This window comes from Halichondria panicea, chromosome 16 (assembly GCF_963675165.1).
Source record: "Halichondria panicea chromosome 16, odHalPani1.1, whole genome shotgun sequence".
Classification (NCBI taxonomy): Eukaryota; Metazoa; Porifera; class Demospongiae; order Suberitida; family Halichondriidae; genus Halichondria; species Halichondria panicea.
Window position 1 is genome coordinate 5,316,013 of NC_087392.1, and position 18,429 is coordinate 5,334,441.

General features: G+C 46.4%; 2 protein-coding genes across 3 annotated transcripts in view; one reads left to right on the forward strand and one right to left on the reverse strand.

The window, feature by feature from the left end:
• The first annotated feature begins 108 nt into the window (after positions 1-108).
• On the forward strand, positions 109-16,922 carry LOC135350512 (lipopolysaccharide-responsive and beige-like anchor protein). The gene is made up of 52 exons (XM_064549324.1): positions 109-393; positions 488-728; positions 864-968; positions 1,119-1,248; positions 1,535-1,638; positions 1,943-2,038; positions 2,092-2,457; positions 4,659-4,805; positions 4,878-4,934; positions 4,993-5,133; positions 5,185-5,247; positions 5,394-5,464; positions 5,518-5,773; positions 5,861-6,046; positions 6,265-6,321; positions 6,368-6,465; positions 6,700-6,792; positions 6,859-6,967; positions 7,021-7,102; positions 7,577-7,706; positions 7,941-8,136; positions 8,272-8,723; positions 8,774-8,933; positions 9,163-9,325; positions 9,597-9,646; positions 9,723-9,830; positions 9,914-10,021; positions 10,070-10,250; positions 10,446-10,652; positions 11,054-11,115; positions 11,174-11,238; positions 11,467-11,689; positions 11,751-11,800; positions 11,853-12,213; positions 12,359-12,470; positions 12,528-12,630; positions 12,681-12,796; positions 12,847-12,959; positions 13,013-13,273; positions 13,358-13,411; positions 13,466-13,573; positions 13,649-13,721; positions 13,901-13,995; positions 14,045-14,131; positions 14,332-14,503; positions 14,634-14,684; positions 15,087-15,236; positions 15,305-15,493; positions 15,783-15,884; positions 15,940-16,142; positions 16,380-16,531; positions 16,675-16,922. The coding sequence occupies exons 2-52, from the start codon at positions 585-587 to the stop codon at positions 16,739-16,741; spliced, it is 7,029 nt and encodes a 2,342-aa protein (XP_064405394.1). The 5' UTR covers positions 109-393; positions 488-584; the 3' UTR covers positions 16,742-16,922.
• Positions 16,886-18,429, reverse strand: part of LOC135350524 (syntaxin-binding protein 4-like) — a 4,752-nt gene continuing 3,208 nt past the window's right edge. For both annotated transcript variants that reach the window (XM_064549347.1, XM_064549346.1), the window contains exons 12-19: positions 18,292-18,429; positions 18,106-18,240; positions 17,988-18,047; positions 17,816-17,929; positions 17,692-17,738; positions 17,460-17,626; positions 17,165-17,222; positions 16,886-17,100 (exon numbers count right to left, since the gene is read on the reverse strand). The exon at positions 18,292-18,429 is cut by the window's right edge and continues 66 nt beyond it. In XM_064549347.1, the coding sequence (XP_064405417.1) occupies positions 16,986-17,100; positions 17,165-17,222; positions 17,460-17,626; positions 17,692-17,738; positions 17,816-17,929; positions 17,988-18,047; positions 18,106-18,240; positions 18,292-18,429 (834 nt within the window). In that variant the 3' untranslated portion in view covers positions 16,886-16,985. The remainder of the gene's footprint in view (positions 17,101-17,164; positions 17,223-17,459; positions 17,627-17,691; positions 17,739-17,815; positions 17,930-17,987; positions 18,048-18,105; positions 18,241-18,291) is intronic.

Sequence of the window (18,429 nt, forward strand, 5' to 3'; positions counted from 1 at the left end):
TTATGGCTGACCTATTATTTCAGAGGAGGGTGGACAGGGTCAAAAGGTCACTAATGAATCATCACGTGAGCTTATGTTTTGTGCAGTAAATTTGCAAGTTGACTGCACATCGCGCCCTGATTTTTTTGATAAAGTAGCCCCTTCATGTTACTGCTGCTGCAAGTTAGTTAACTTTTAGCTACTGCGCCCCTCCAGAGAAATCGTGCAGTCCCTAAAAGGGGTGACCTCTCACAAAGGTCGTAGTTCTGTCATGTCAAACTGACCTCTGACCTTTATAAAGTAGGAGCTACCGTGCTGTAGAGTGAATGTATAGCTCAGCTATATCATCATCTAAGTATACTTTTGTTTCCAGAATGAAAAGGTGGCCTGCTGGCTAGAAAAGAGCTTGTTAAAGTAGGTTCAAGGTTCAAGTTATTTTAATAAAGACTACGTCATTATTAACTTTTTGGCTTCGTGTCCAACCTCCTCTGTTGGTATTTGATTGTAGATATTAAACGATCACTACCAACTATCAATACTGGAGAGAAACACCGAGTCGACTAGACTGGATGTGGATCTACTAGCGTTCTCGCAATCGTCCAGAGATGAGCTATGCCATGCAAGTGAGCCCCTCCAGTAAACTGTCAGACCGACTGACTGGCCCGCGAGTGAGAGAGCTGGCTGCCCTCATTGTCAAGAGCAGTTATCCGTCCACTGGTCAGAGTGTAGTACAGCCATTACTGGAGCTGGTGAGGCTACACTGTATAATATAGAGGTAGTAGGCTATCAGAAGAATGGTTGTGAGCATAAAACGATAAAAAGTTGATGGTTGTTGATTTTATTTGGGGGTGTTACCTGTGCATACCGTTCTGCCCCCCCTGCAGCTAGTAGCCGGTGAGTTTGACCTTCGTGAGAACTTTCTCATACGAGAGCCTTCGGTTGTCTTACTACTACTGGAGCTATTGCCAAAGCTATCGGACCAGTTGCAGGTACTCTATATATCTGTGTGTGTGTGTGTGTATGTGCGTGTGTGTGAACAGTGCCCTCAATGGCTCTGGAATGCATTACTGTCATAACCCAGTAGTTAGAGTCTGTTGCAATACACATTGTGTTGTACTGAACCACCTCTCCCTCTCTAGTTGGAGCTCTGGCGAACACTAGGTGACATCCTGACTCAGAGCTTGTCCAACATCCATGCTTGTCGAGGGCTGCATCTCATCGAGCGCTGTCTTGACCAACTGAGGAAGACCAACAATGACAAGGTTGCAGGTGAGGCAACTAGACACTGACAGTCGACTGTGCAGACTGCATACAAAACATACCATTTGCTATTAAAATTGTCCAGTAATTAAAGGGCTCATTTGGTAGCGGCTCTATTGAATTATGTGAACAACAACTGCTTCGGGCCCAAATATCTGTTATTGATGAAAGCATGATCTAGAGCCTTGGTGATTTTTCTAAATTGATAGCTAACTTTGATTGCCCGTAACTCTAGTTGGGACCCACATAATTCTACCCAGTCATGTCTAACATGTGCATGTCGTTCTCCCTGCAGTGCACATTGTGAGGGTGATGGAGATTGTCGGTGGCTACAGTATTTCATTGAAGGAGCTCAGAGACATATTGTCGTACCTCTACACAGGACACCAAGAGAGCTGGGTGAGTGGGAGGGTGAGGGGGTGGGGGTAGCTGGGTGAGTGGTGGGGTGGGTGAGGGTGAGGGGGTGGGGGGTAGCTGGGTGAGTGGTGGGGTGAGTGGGAGGGTGAGGGGGTGGGGGGTAGCTGGGTGAGTGGTGGGGTGGGTGAGGGTGTTGGTGTGTGTTTGCAGTGTTTTTTGTTACCCTATTGTAAACAATACGCACTCACATAACATGAAGTGTAAACATATAAAATGTCCATATCAATTATGTACAATGCTCCATCAATGCCTATTGCAGGCCCCTCACTCTGTCTCCCTATTGCAGGCCCCTCACTCTGTCCCCTTGGTCAGAGCTCTCACGACAATGGCCACTCAAAACCAGCCTGAGGTATTCTTCACATTTGCAGGCACTCCAGGAGCAGTAAGTCCACCCCCCTCCCCCCCCTCAGCTCTATCCCATCTCACCTCCTACAGGCTATAACGCTGCCTCCCATCTCCAAGTGGCCCTCAGAGTTCAGTATACAGCTATGGCTGAGACTGGAGAAACCTTACGACTGCCAACGTGACTACTACAAGCCGGTGGTGTACTGGTTCCGCACCAGTCGTCCGGAATACGGCTACTCCTCGCACTTCATAGGAAACAAACTCATCATTGAGACATTTGGACGTGGCCAGAAGCGACCCCAGACCCACGCCCTGGACATGACTTTTGCCCCCTATCGCTGGTACATGTTGAGTGTGGTATACGTTTATCACAGAGTGAAGAGCAGCAGCCTCACTGTGTTCGTGGATGGGGCTCAAATACTGGCCACAGATGTGACACTGCCCAACACATCAGCTGTGAGTAGTGCTGTATTGGAGAGAGTGTGTGTGTACACAGGGAATGTGTTTGTATGGGAGAATGGTGTGTACAGGGAATGTGTTTGTATTAGAGTGTGTGTGTACAGGGAATGTGTTTGTATTAGAGTGTGTGTATAGGGAATGTGTTCGTATTAGAGTGTGTGTACAGGGAATGTGTTTGTATTAGGGTGTGTGTACAGAGGGAATGTGTTTGTATTAGAGTGTGTGTACAGGGAATGTGTTTGTACCTCTGTTAACCCTAAGGCCTTTTTATGCCTCGATGCGCATGCGCAACCGAGGTATACGGTAGTGTGTTTGTGTGTGTGTAGACTGCTACAGCTGCTCAAGGATCAATGAAGTCCAAGTAAGAGTTTCTATAGGCTTCTAGTCATGTTTTCTTGGTTAATTCGTGGATTTGAAAAATAATGCTTAGTTTTCGAGTTATGCCTAGTTTTGCTTACTTGGAATGCCATTGCAGCCTTTTCAGAATAGTGCGTAGCAAAACTCGTTCACCAAGTGTTGCTACTCTACTTAGTAGTTAGCTCTGCACTAGAACGCTAGCTATTGGTAGCTGCAAGAGTGAGAAGAGAGCTGCAAGGCTCTGCTGATGGCAGCCATTAATTTTAGAATTGGACTTTTGGCATTAAAAGGCTGCAATGGCACTCCAAGTAAGCAAAACTAGGCATAACTCGAAAACTAAGCATTATTTTCAAATCCACGAATTGATCGTTTTTAACAACAATCATAGTCGATCATAACCCACTCTTCAAGTTTCCCTGTGATTCTGGATTCTGCCCATGCAGCAAATTATTAATGTATGTATAAAAGTAGCTTTATGTTATGTAGCTTTGACACCTCCACTGAGGTGCCTACATTACCTACAAATTGCGCGGTGCTTTCATTCTCCACTGTGCCACCAGAGAGTGTGCATAGGCAGGAAATACCTACCGTATTACTAGAATGTTCTGCGAGCATCAAACATTTGCGAACTTTGCGAGGGTTGATCAATTCGCAACAATAAAATCCGCAAAACCTAAATTAGTACTAGTAAATACACACGATCCTTGCCAGAACGCAATAGTTAGATCGCAAAAGGTCAACTTTTCTGCTGATTTGGCTCATTCGCAAAGGTTTTTCACCAGCTAGTCATACGGTATGCATGAATATCATTAAAACTGGAAACCACAAAATGTTCATACTTGAGTACAGTATAAATAGAGGGAGAGCCACGCAATCAGTAGAATTAATGGTCATGCAATATCTGCATTAATTTTTGGAAGGACAACCTTTTGGGAGTCCTACACACAAAAACAAAAAACATTGTACAGAGTTTACTAAATGTTGGTCAGGCTCACACACAGCACAAGACAATCCACACATCACATAATTATGGTGTGTGTTTTGAATTGTAATATCAGAAAATTAAAACAGCGAAATTACTCTACCACAATCTGAGCTGTAGCGGGCTACCCACTATACGAATAACCATATTCATCATCTGAGTGATTAAACACGTTATGATTGGGCCTACAACCAATTAATCCTGTCATGTGACTGTTCTTATTGCACTCTTATTATGCCTCGGTGCGCATGCGCAAGCGAGGTATACGGTAGTGTGTTTGTGTGTCTGTGTGTGTGTATAGACTGCTACAGCTGCTCAAGGATGAATCAAGTGCAAGTAAGAGTTTCTATAGGCTTCTAGTCATGTTTACTTGGATTTTAATTCGTGGGTTTGCAAAATAATGCTTCGTTCTCGAGTTATGCTTAGTTTTGCTTACTTGGAATGCCATTGCAGCCTTTTCAGAAGAGTACGTAGCCAAACTTGTTTACCGAATGTTGCTACTCTACTTAGTAGTTAGCTCTGCACTAGAACGCTAGCTATTGGTAGCTGCAAGAGTGAGAAGAGAGCTGCAAGGCTCTGCAGATGGCAGCCATTAATTTTAGACTTGAACGTTTGGCATCGATCGTTTTTAACAACAATCATGGTCGATCATTACCCACTCGTTGAGTTTGCATGCATGATTGGACTGCTATTAGTAGCTTTATGTTATGTAGCTTTGGCATCTCCACCGAGGCATCAGCACCCGCGGTGCTTTCATTTTGATTCATTGCTCATCAGTCAAATAGCCATCTCAAAAATGAAAACTGTTATGTACAACCAACTAGTGTATATATAAATGCATAATTATTATGTGAATTAGGTCTACGACAAGTGTTTCCTGGGGACTTCCCCCTCCGCCACAGAGGATGTGTTGTTCCAAGGTCAGCTGTCGGCAGTGTACTTGTTCCGAGAACCACTCAAGCATGACACTGTGACAGCACTGCATAGACTGGGACCATCATACAAGGTGGGTGGGTGGGTGTGTGTGGCCATTGTGCTTCATTCATAGTTTCATAATCCTGACCTACGTTATTCACAGAGCCAGTTCAGGTTTAAGGCAGAGTGTGATGTGCCACTGACCCCCCAACAGAAGAAGGTACCCCCCACACACATTGTACACTCCTAACCCCCCTAACCACCGCCCCCCTGTACAGCTCTTGTTTGATGGCCACTTGTCGAGTGCTGTGTGTTTCTCCTACAACGCTAAGGCTGTGGATGGTCAGCTTTGTCTGGAGGCCTCACCCAATGAGAACACCTCTCCTTTCACACACTCTCCACACGCCACTCTCTTAGAGGTACGTCACTATCCTGTGCTGGAGCTATAGTCACCATGTGTTCCACTATAGGGGGTGGACCCTGTAGTGACCACACCCTTCCATACTGTCCTACACTCGCTGGGTGGAGTACAGGTGAGTGTGTGTGTTGATCCCCTGCACTGACACTGTACACTGGGTTGGATACTTGCTATGGACACCACAAATCTAACGAATCTTAGCAGCTACATGACTTGTATTCATTCATCTCCATTCATAAGCAAAGTATTTCTTTTATGCAGGCACTGTTCCCTCTGTTCTCCCAACTGGACCTCCCACAGTCAGGCAGTACCACTCCCAACCCCACACTAAGGTACGACCACACCCCCACACACTGGCCACACCCACTAACCACACCCACTATAGCGTCAAAGTACTGAGAGTCATGTTTGAGCTGGCTAAAGGCTCTACCTCGTGTCTCCATCAGCTAGAACACCTCAAAGCTCTCAGACTACTCGCTTATCTACTGAGGAAGGCGTCACCTGATCATCTGAGTCATGAGCTTGTCTCATTGCTGTTTGAGTTTGCTCGTTACCTTGGCAATGCTCCCCATACCAAAGAACTGCTGAGTCAGCTTATTGAATTGCTGACCTCTGACCTATGGACCCTAGCGTCTGTCAAGGTACAACTCTATATACATCACTAGTTGTGAAGTACACACACACACACACACACACACACACACACACCCACGTACACACACACACAGCTCCAGACGTACCTGTACAGTGGGTTAGCCTCTGAGATGGGGTCTAGAGTGCTGGGACGGTCAGGACTCCTTCTACCAGAGCTGGTCACTGTACCACGACTCATGTACACCCTCAGGGAGCACTATAGGGGGGCCCCTGGTGTACGCCCCTACCTATTGCTACTCATTAAGGACTTCATATTAACCGTGAGTATGAGCAGTCAATCAGCAATTGCTTTCGAAAGACACTATTACAGTATAAGTCTGTTTCTAACTTTGATTGCCTATAACTCTAGTTGGGATTGTCAATTTATGCATTTTGTAGCTCTCTATGATAGTGTGCTTAAAAATCAATTGTTTTGGGGCCCATTTATTTCTGCTATTATAGCCTTGGTGATTTATTGATGATGTCATGTTGTACACAGGGAGTTTCTCAGAGCGAGGCTATAGAGAGCATACTGGACTATCTGACTACCCAGCAGGTGAGTCCCCTCATTGACTACACCCCCTAGTACCACACCCCCTCAGGAGGACCGAGGAGACGTGGTAGAGCTGCTACTAGCGTTACTGTTTGAACAACAGAAGGAGACAATGGTTGGACTGTTTCAGCAGGCAGGGGGAATCAAGTGAGTGCCCCTATAATCAACCTGCCTTGATTGCTGTGTATACAATACCGTATTACTAGAATATTTTGCACGTAAAAAAATCAGTGATTGAGTTAAATCAGTAGAAAATTTGACCCTTTGCGATCTAACTATTGCGTTCTGGCAAGGATCGTGTCATTACCAGTACAGGTTTTAATTTTTGGGAAGTGATCAACACTCGCTTATGTTTGATGCTCGCTGCCTCCATGCATGCAGTGTTGCCCTCCATCTGTTGAGCAGTTCTACTGAACATATTCGGTTACAAGCTCTCAAGATAATCGGCAAAGTGCTTCACTCTGCCACACACAAGTAAGCACTAGATTGTAACCACCCCCCTCACACACAAGCCACACCCCCGTACTGCCACACCTACAGACAGCAACGATCCCTGGTGGAGTCTCACGGATTATGGGCCGTCATTAGAGGCAAACTATTGGCCACCGGACAGCCTGTCACCATGGCAATGTTCAACGCATTATTTGAGGTACGTAGGATTAACTCTAATACACACGTCCATGCACCCACTTCCCTGTGCAGCTGATGGTCAACTGTCCCTCCCGGAGGATCATTGATAGCCACTACATTGCACTGGACCTCTCCCACCAGATATGGTTCCCAGGTATTGTAGCTATAGTGCTGGAAATGAGTGTGTGTACTAAATACTGTTTATGCTATTAATTTTGTGCTATTTGTGCTATTTGTGCGAGCAGCTATCATATCCCATATATACTTATATATATTGCACTCTCTCCCACCAGATATGATTCCCAGGTATTGTACTAGTTAGCTATAGTGCTGGAAATGAATGTGTGTACTGTTTATGCTATTAATTGTATGCTATTTATGCTATTTGTGCGAGCAGCTATCATATCCCATATATACTTTTGTATGGCACAATTAATTCGAGGCCTGAACAATCCCGGCATTTAATCGAGGAAATAGCATAAACGCAGAAAGATTTTCAGAGCTTTAAAACATTGACCAAAACGCATGATTTTATGCTCCATCTAAGTATTTCTAGCTCTACGGTAACTACTCTATACTTACGTTGGGGCTATACTGTGACATCATTGCCACGCCCCCTCCTCCTCAGAGGTGCTTCCCCTACTGATTGAAGCTGTAGTAGTACTGCACACAACTCAGACTGATGGGGACGTTGCTATGACGATGCAGCTGCTCTCGTACATCTCCTCCCTGTGTGCACAAGAGCCCAACAACTGCAAGTAAGTGCCTCAGTATAGAGATGCGCACCATCTCATTAATACCGTATAGCGGGTACTTTTCGTGGGCAAGCTAACCTCCACCAAAACGTAGGCGTGGTTTACGGGAACGTATGCAATCCAGTGCAGGCAATGAAGTTAAGAATCAATCACCGTGTTTGAGTTGAACGAATTTTTTACCTCACGAAAATTACCCGCTATACGGTATCACTATAATTATCTTGACTAACCTCACAGAGCTGTGGTGAGGGTGATGGGATGGCAGCGTTGGTTACTGACACTAGGGGAGCAGCCTGGGGCCAGTGAGGCTGATCAGAGCAGCCTGGAGGAGATGGTCCACTCACTGCTCCTGAGCATACTGAGCCACTGTTTCCTGGCTGAGCAGGACGGCTGGAGGGCCTGGGTTGAGACTACTGCAGCTCTACACCTCAATGTAAGCAGTACTAACACATAACAACCCCACCTCCTGATATCATATGAAATACACATGGATCAGCTTGATAGTGTACAACACTTCTGCTTTGATTATCCACTAGCACTGCTATACTGATATTATGTGTCCTTGCAGTGCTCCTCTCAAGAGTTGCCAGGGGAGACTGATGACTATTTAGAGTGCTCCTTCACTGCACTGAACTCCACCACTTCAACCACCTCCACTGATCAGCCAACCACCATGGAGCCAACCTCCACTGATGAGCCAACCACCATGGATCAGCCAACCACCATTGATCAGCCAACCACCACTGATGAGCCAACCTCCACTGATGAGCCAACCTCAATGGATCAGCCAACCACCATGGATCAACCAACCTCCACTGATCAGCCAACCACCATTGATGAGGTGGGGCTAGCTAACGGACTAATAAGTGACCAACCACCTCCTGTTGATGTCTGCACCTCACCTGATAAGGCCCCTCTGGTTAATGGGAAGGTCCCTCCATTTCATTGGACGCCCAGGGTCACACGACTATTGGCTGACGTTATTAAGAACCTCTGCTCCTATGTGAGCAAGAGTATAAGGTACACACAATATACCAGCAATCCTCTTATTACCATAGCCCCCCCTCCAGTGATTGCTCGAGGTCAGCACTGTCAGAGTTCATAGAACAACATAAGTATCTCCGCTCAAACGTTGCCCAACTTCTGGCACTGACCTCAGACTGTGTGTTGGAGCTGTGTGGAGGTTTGGAGCACTTGTACTCGCTGGCCACACCTACTAGTAACAAGAAGGTGAGCTCTGCATAGTGTGAACGGTGGCCCATAACCTGAGTCTAGAGAGCATGTCAGTACTAATTCCTTTAGTAGCTGGTCTATATCACACCAGTGATGGGTCATGATGTTGACAGAAACAGCCTTGTGTGTATTTCCCTCAAAACATACCTATTTTCGTTGGCCATAACTTTATACTTTTGGTGTTATTGCTGTTATGTTAGCAATCCCCCTCCCTTCTCTGATGCAGGAGAAGGAGTCGGTCCCACCCTCCACTGAGGTCCAGGCTGTACTGGGAGGTTGTCTGGAGCTGTGTGAGGTGTTTGTGTTGAGTGGGCTGCTGAGACTGACTCCAGTGGAGACTAGGATGAAGATGGATAGTGGAGGCGCCCTCAGACAAGCCCTCAGGATAGGTGAGTGTACACATACAGTGTTAGAAATTACTCACTGCCGGTCATTGACCGGACGTTTAATTAGAATGACCATGCATTCCTATGTGTATGACCAGGCACAAATGAAATTTGACCGTACAGTCAATAAAACTAACACTGCACATGACTCTGGGCTTACGTATATTGTGATGGAGATGGTGATAATTAAACAACATTGTACAGTGTACATACTGTATCCACACCCACACCCACACACACACATTCACACCCACACACACACACACACCCACAGTGATGGCAGCAGCTAACATTGCCTCCCACAAGACCCACACGAAGTACAAGGTACTACAGCCTGACTGTACACTACATGTATAGCCAGTTCCTACACCATCATCATGTATACCTCATGTCTGTGCAGGAGTTCCACACTGGCTTCCATAGAGAGAAGTCATCTGTAGACAGTCTCCACAAAGATTGTCTCTCCACTCTCAAAACACTAGGTCTCACTGGATCGTCACTGGAGAAGGTACCACCATCACGCACACAAGTCATGCATAGCCTTACTCTGTCATTAGTGTAGGACCACCATACTATATTCTCCCCATGCAGTATTTTGACTCCACCAAGGAGCACAAACTGAGGGTTATTCGATCGTGTCAATGTCTCCTCTCGGACAAATACGTCTCACTGCTAATGTCAGCAATTCCTGGAGACGGGGTAAGATCTCCCTCTATTAGTAGCCTCCCTCACAAGTATCCCCTACAGGAGGGAAAGGCGCTGACTCAGCAGACTGTGGCTGTCGTCTTTTACTATCTCTCGTCTCTCTGTGTGTACAAGTATCGGAGAATTCTGGAGGCTATAAAGAGTGAGGAGAAGAAGGTGCTGGTCAAGCAGCCTTCACGACAATCCATAGCTCCCAACACAAAGCCACTACAGCACAAGACAGGTACCCCCCACACACTAACGGTCATCACCTCTCATGCCACTTAATATTTATTGTCAGACCCTTCGTATGCGTATACGCTTATTCTCTGAACCTAAAAAAATAATAATAATAATTTACGTACATAAGCATGTTTGTTATTAATTTTGGTGCCTTGGGCTATAATTATATAGAAAGAAATTCATGACATGTGTACAGGTGTGGCAGTGGACAGCTCTAGAGAGAGCTCCCCTGAGGGCGGTGGACAAGGCCTAGCCCTTCACTCTAGAGCTTTGGACATCTCTGAGCAGATAGAGGCATCAATGACAGCCATTGGGCCCTGTCTGTGTGGACTACTAGTGGAGCACAGAGGGCATCTCTCCAAGCTGCTCGTGTGTGCTGATGGCAGGGCACTCCTCACTGATGGTGGGTGTACATGTACTAGTGGGGTCTAGTCTGTCAGCCTGTGTGTGTGTGTGTGTGTGCTGATGGCAGGGCACTCCTCACTGATGGTGGGTGTACATGTACTAGTGGGGTCTAGTCTGTCAGCCTGTGTGTGTGTGTGTGTGTGTGTGCTGATGGCAGGGCACTCCTCACTGATGGTGGGTGTACATGTACTAGTGGGGTCTAGTCTGTCAGCCTGTGTGTGTGTGTGTGTGTGCTGATGGCAGGGCACTCCTCACTGATGGTGGGTGTACATGTACTAGTGGGGTCTAGTCTGTCAGCCTGTGTGTGTGTGTGTGTGTGCTGATGGCAGGGCACTCCTCACTGATGGTGGGTGTACATGTACTAGTGGGGTCTGTCAAATACTAACCTTGTTTCTGCAGCTGTTGTTCGGCTAGCTGAGGGCACTCGAGCAGTAGAGCTGACCATGCTGTTATGCTCCCAGGTAAGAGGGGGTGGGGTGGGTGTGGCCTTGTGTGATACACTTCGTGTCCCCTATACAGGACTGGCAACGTTGTCTGAAGGGCATGAGCACTCGACTGTTTGCACAACTCATAACCGAGGGAAAGTGAGTACACCCACACTAATTACTTTTTCGTTGGTGTAAATTTTCGTATGAACTACCCATTTAAATATTTCATTCTGATATTCGTACAGCTCAGTATAGTGGCGTTAAACCTATTCCATTTCGTAGTTTTAATTTTCGTATGATGCTTACAATACGATAGAATTATACCACCATACGAAAGTAACCTGCTATACGGTATATCACTACTAGCTTTGTCTGTTGTTACAGGAGTACGAGTCGCTTCAGTGAGTCGTACATTCAGAGTGTGGGCTCCAAGTTGACCTCTGACCTTGAGGTCTCGCTGAAGGAGCAGTCTAGACTGCTATCAGAGGCTGATGGCCGGTTGTCCCTCGCCAGGGCTGAGGCTGGTAGGAGGTGTGAGAGAGAGGGACAGGGGAGGAAGGCAGAGGCTCTCAGACACTCGCTCTCTGCCAGGGAACTATGGAGAAAGGTACAACAACGAGCAATGATTATGATGCGCTGTACTATTGTAACTGTACATTATTACCCAGATATCATCAGTGGTGGACGAGACTGGATCATATGATAACACTCCATTGAGGTACGCTCGTTAGCTATAAGGGGAGGGGCTTACCACTAACTCCTTCACACAGGGAGTCTCGATACTGGAGGCTGGATCTGAGGGAGAGTCATCATCGTCAACGGTTACAGCTTCTAGCCAATCAGAATGGCACCTCCCACACGTCTGCCACTAGGTCACATGACTCCACGCCCCCATCACACCGTCCACTCCCCACACCCCTCACACCACCCCCCGGACTAGACCTAAACCCAGAGATCCTCACAGATGAGCTGACAGAGAGTCTAGATGATGCTGGTCCCCACTCGCTCTCACTGCCTTGTGTACTGGTCGTGCTGGCCCATGCATTACCAGGGACACTTGTGTTGTCAAGGAGAGCTCTTAGCTTCACACCTGATGATAGCACTCAAGAGTACAAGAGTGCAGCACAGCTGGTGAGTGGGTGGTTAGTCTGTGTGTGGGTGTGTGTGTGTGTGTGTGTGGGTGTGTGTGTGTGTGTGTGGGTGTGGGTGTGTGTGTGGGTGTGTGGCTGTGGATGTGTGTGTGTGTGTGTGGCTGTCACTGTACGTGTACATATAGATGGAGTGCCTAGAGCTGAGTGGAGAATGGTTGATTAATAATGTGAGGGCAGCCTTCTCACGTCGCTACCTCCATCAGAGCAAAGCCCTCGAGCTATTCTTTCACAACAGAAGTAAGTGGGCGTGGGTGTGTGTGTGTGTGTGTGAGGTGTTTAGTTCATCCTCTGCAGCGTCTGTGTTCCTTGTGTTTGAGAGCAGTAAAGATGTCAAAACAGTTCTCAGGAAGTTACCTAAAGTGGGAGTTGGCTGTGAGTATGGCCTCCCTCAGACAAGGTGTGTCCCGCCCACCTGTGCTGTGTGTGTGATATGTGATACCCCCACAGAGCTGTGTCACTGGCCACCCCTCAGCAACTATTTCGTAAGAGCTCCATGACAACACGATGGGTTCACAGAGAGATCAGCAACTACCAATATCTCGTCTATCTCAACACTATAGCCGGTGAGTCTCTTATCTCATTGGTCACTCTAACTAACGCCCACCCACCCCAGGACGAACTTACAGCGACCTCAACCAGTATCCCGTATTTCCATGGATACTCGCTGACTATACCTCCAAAGAAATTGACCTTAGTGACCCAAGCATCTATCGAGACCTCACCAAGGTATATCCTAATTGACCCCTACCCTTTAACCTTTGAATCTTTTCCCCTTACAGCCGATTGGAGCACTGAACGAGAGTCGATTGCGTTCATTTGAGGAGCGCTTTGAGGGCTTCACTGACGACCGGATCCCTCCCTTTCATTATGGGACACACTACTCAACAATGGCGTTCGTGCTCCACTGGCTAGTACGAGTGGAGCCATTCTCTAGTCTCCACATCTCCTTCCATGATGGCATGTTTGACCACAGTGCCCGATTGTTCAACAATGTGGCTGAGGCATGGACCAACACCAACAGAGACTCCTCTAATGTCAATGTGAGTCATTCTTTCTATTGTAACTGAACATGGTGGTTGTTTGTATAATGGTCAACTGTGTTCACCTCATATTTCCTCTTTCAGGAGTTGATACCAGAGTTCTATCATCTGCCAGAGATGCTTCTCAACCAGAACAAGGTGTATAATACCTCGTACTAACACTATATATACACACACATTGTGTACGTACAGTTTGACCTTGGGAGAGAGGGGTCATGTGGGGAGGGCCCTGTCATTAGTGATGTCAAGCTACCCCCCTGGGCGGAGTCAGCACACGAGTTTGTACGGCTCAACAGAGAGGTGTGTGTGTGAGGGTGTGAGTTGTGAGGGTGTGAGGGTGTGTGTGTGTGAGGGTGTGTGTGTGTATCTGTGCAGGCATTGGAGTCAGAGTATGTATCCTCCCATCTCCACCACTGGATGGACCTCATCTTTGGCTACAAGCAGAGAGGTCAGTACAGTGTACAGATTTGCCACTCCATGGTAAAATATCATCTGAAAGGCCTCTCTTTAAGTTTTCAAAAAGTTATGGCCGTTCAAAAATCATGCCCTAGTGTTTGTTGTGTATATTGTCTGCCAGTGGTGTGGTCATGTAGCTGTGTAATGAATGCCATCACCTGGCTTGCACAGGAGAGGCGGCTGTGGAGGCGAGGAATGTGTTCTACTACCTCACATATGCTGGGGCAGTGGATCTAGACGCTGTCACTGACACAAAGACCCGCAAGGTCAGCACTTGTACGACTGCTATTGTAATTATAATTATGCATGTTGCAGGGTTTGGAAGAACAGATCCGCCAGTTTGGTCAGACCCCAGCTCAGCTACTCACTGAACCTCATCCTGCCAGACTACCACTCCCTAAGGTACCAACAGTCTCAGTATCAGGGTTTGTTGTAGGATTTTGCACAAGTGGGTTAATTTAAAAGTGTGGGTTCCAAGGGAGTGATTGAAAGAGTAGGAAATCAAGCGGATAACAGAATATTTAAAGCGGGTGAAACATCCCCGGCCATCCCACACTAAAAGAAGCCCTGATTTCTGTTTTACCGCATTCTCTTGATTGCAGGAGGTGCCCCCTCAACCGGCACAGGGGATCAATCCAAGGGACCCTGCATTATTAGCAGAGCTGCCAGTTACTCCCGATGTCCCTCTAGCGCTGGTCCAGTACTGCTCCCCCACCTTACTAGTGGTGTCTAGTAACCAACTCTGTGCTCTCAACAAGTTCACTGTCAGTACAAGTAAGCCGTAGGGACCCATATCTCATGACCCATATCACATAACCTATATCACATGACCCATATCTCATGACCCATATCACATGACCTACATGTATATCACATGATGGGACCATATATTGTGTGTGTGCAGGTACTTCAGGAGGGCCTACTACAGTTATGCTGGACCCTGACCCCAATATAGGTACGTATAGCACATGTGTTGTACACCACTCCCTCTCAATAACTCTTTCAGCTGTCATAACTTGAATTCCGTTCATTTAATTTCAAGGATTTTCTGATTTCTGAAAGCTAAGAAAGATAACCTTTCAAATGATACCATTAAAGTTCATATTTGGGAGATGACAGAATTTTCAATTTTGGCCAAATACCATGGATTTTATAGCCCATGGTCCAAGGCCGAAAAATAACAAATTATGACCCCTACCAAATTTTGGATTTAAACACATACTTTAAAAAATATCTTTTTAAACTTTCAGAAAATAGTAAAATCAGTGAAATTGGATCAACGATACCAAAGTTATGGTTGTTGAAAGATACGTACATATAATTATGCATAAGTGTACTAGTGTACCCTCTCTTGCAGGAGCTGGTCTGCGGACTCGGCTAGGGGACCCACTCGATGGAAGTGTCTCTGCATCCTCCGCTTGCTTTGCCACGCCCCCTAATTGTCATGTGATATTTGTGTGCGGTTTCTGGGACAACAGTTACAAGTGCTTTGCCACTGACTCATCAGGTACATACACATTAAGCCACACAGTCCAGAGTTCAATGTGCCCCCCCCCCACACACACACACACACAGGCAAGATGTTACAGAGTGTGTTTGGCCATATGGGTATTGTCACTTGCGTCGACTTCTCTCCCGAGTGTGGTCTCCATGGAAACCAAGGAGACGGCTTGATTGCTACTGGATCACATGATGCCACTGTGTTGCTATGGAGATGGTGTGGGAGGCTCAATAGAGTGGTGGGGGTCATCTCCGACGCTCAAGGTTCGTATTGTTGAAACCCATCAACTTTAAAGTTAGGCTATAGCTTTGCGTTTTTTTTCCAAAATCCAGCCGTTTTGGTAGTTAACTTTGAGCCCTTGTTCTGATGTACAATTTCATAACTAAGTGATGTGCTGTGGTTAGTCGAATCATACATTTGATGAAAACAAAGGCTTCATGTTATACATTTCACTGGCTATGTTTTGTTTTGAGTAAACAGAATGTATAGTAAACAGAATCTATAGTGATGGTATGTGTCCCTGTACTGACTATACTCCTGTGTGTGTTGTAGGTGTGGTGTCTCCAGTGGCAGTGTTGACAGGTCATGAGCAGTCAGTGGCCTGTGTATCACTGTGCTCTACACTAGGACTGGTCGTGAGCGTAGCAGCCAAGTGTGAGTGTGTATTCCAGTAGCTATGACAACCATGTGACCACACCCCCTCCTATAGACGGGTATTGTCTGGTCCACAGTTGCAGTGGAGAGTTGTTACACAAAGTGACCCCCTCTGCTCAATGGATGCATCCTCACCTCGTCTGTCTCACGCCTGACGGCCATTTTGTAGTTCATTATGCTGACCAGAAAGGCTGTCTGGCTTTGTTCACTTGTAACGGCCAGCAGCTGTCTCACCACACACTTGACGAACCAACACTGGTGAGTCTTATACCATAATTATACATGTAGCGCCAAATTTTCGTGGAGCACAATTTTCGTAGATTGACAATAATTATGCACCTCAAAATTTGGAAGTATTGTATACTTCTACTGTAAAAGGGGCTATCTTCGAATATAAAATCCGCGTTGATTTTGAGCAATCTGCAAAATATTAGGTCCTTGAAATATATGTTAGCTAGTCTGGTTACTCACAGCGTGTCCTCTCCCTCTGTACAGGCTCTGGCTGTCACCAAGGACGGACGTTATGTCATCACGGGGGGCTTTGACTGTCGTGTTAAAGTGTTCTCTGCCCACAACATGAAACTACAGTATTCACATGAGAGCTTTGATAGTAGCATCCGATCATTACACATCTCAGAGGACCAGAAGTGAGCATCACACATGCAGTCATGTACATGTAGCCTCAAACCAAGCCGATTAAAATACGTATTTTACGTATTTTAATCGGCTTGGGTTCGAGGCTAGCAGTCACATCATTATCATCGTTGTCTTATGCATTATTTTTCTGCAGGTTCGTATTTGCTGGTCTTGCCTCAGGCACTGTGGCTGTGCTCACTACACACTATTGGATGCACTAATCCTCACAGGTCACAGGTCAAACTAACACTTTATTTAGCAGAACCATTAGAATAGCTTTTTTATGGATTTAATTTTCTTAGATTTCACTCGCTCAGTGCACTACCCAAATTCTCATTTTGTATTGTGTTCACGTTTTCTCAGTGTCTTTATAACAAAACTAAAACAAGTGTCAAACAAGTTTTGTTCGTACAATAACATAACAGTTATAAGCGTGTCCTCTGTAGCTATATATGGTAACAGTTGCTATGGTGGGTTGCTACGAAGAGAGCTCTGTGATGAGGGGGTGGAGGCTCGTGTTCCGTGGCTAGTGTTGACCTTTGTCACCGGGTGAACCCACGAGGTGGTCTTGGTCTCATGGCTGTGTGGGGGGGGGTGATGTCATATATAGTGTGCATGCATGATTGAGGGGGGGGGGGTCTTACTTGACATAGTACTTGTGTCCATCCTCAGTGTACACAGTGTCCCATCCAAATGGAAGAGCTGTACACACCAACATACATAATTAAAGTACACACATTAATTAAACATAATTATTATATAAGTTATATCAACCATTATATATACATATACGTACACTGTGCAGAGTGCATGGGACCACACCACAGGTTCATTATTGTCACAATTTTAATTGATAATTAATTAAGTAATTTATGAAGCATTTCAGTTCCACTTATTTCGTACCATATACAGTACACTAACTTAATCCACTTCACTCACTGTCGGTCTGCAGCAGTTTCTGCACGGCTGTCACTGTCTCCTTTGCCTCCTGTGCTAAACTAGTGGCTGTGATCTTGGCATGACGTGACAAGTACTGTGGTGGTCGGGGGTTACCCGTCACTGCATCGCCCCTAGCAACAGACACACCCTCCCCATGTGGGTGGTACCTATGTGTGGGGTGACATAAGTACGAGTGTGTGTGCATATGTGTGTGTGGTGTGTGTGTACTTACAATATTCTGTCAGCATCAGGAGACTTGAGGAGAGCCTCGTGACAGTTCTGTACAGGGTGAGGTAATGAGTACTGTACACCCACACACACACATACAAGCATACACACATCTCATTCTTACGTACCTCCACAAACTGTAACAGGTGCTCAGTGGCCACTTGGAAGCGCTTCGAGATTGCCTTCTCTTTCCGTAGCTCACACTCGAGGGCCGATACATGACCTCTCGTCTCACCGTCATTCTAATTAACCAAACAGTTTATACGTAGAAATATCGATAACTGGGACTGTCCCTCTTACCCTATCCACTTGCTGCTGCTCTCTCAGTACAGACAATTCATCTGCCATCCGTCGCATGTCCTGGTCATGTGCAGAGGTGTAGTAACATTAGTACTTATCACAGGGGCAAGGTACTCACATCCTCTAGTTGATTGGCCTTATCTCGTGATGCCTTGGCTGCAGCCTCTGCCAGAGCAGCCCTCTTCTTCAGCACAGTCTGGCTGTCCTCTGAGTATGAGTCTTGACGAGGAGCGGGGGACCTACTCACTAGCTCCTGTAATAATTACAAACCATGAATAGCTAGCTACAGCATGCATTGCCTTACCTGTCGGTCTGCCTCCCTGAGTTCAGAGAGTCCACTGTCGGATAGTTTCAAACGCTCCCTACGTTGTCCAATATCGTGGAGTTGTTGTCTCATGGCGCCCAGTTCATCTGTGCCAGGGCTAGCAATGTGAGGCTGTGA

Excerpts from the sequence above, each read along its gene's own strand:
- LOC135350512 (XM_064549324.1), top strand. The coding sequence starts at position 585 with ATGAGCTATGCCATGCAAGTGAGCCCCTCCAGTAAACTGTCAGACCGA. Across the intron at positions 4,935-4,992 it reads TGACCCCCCAACAGAAGAAG|CTCTTGTTTGATGGCCACTT; the intron begins GTACCCCCCACA and ends CCCCCTGTACAG. Across the intron at positions 16,532-16,674 it reads CACATCTCAGAGGACCAGAA|GTTCGTATTTGCTGGTCTTG; the intron begins GTGAGCATCACA and ends ATTTTTCTGCAG.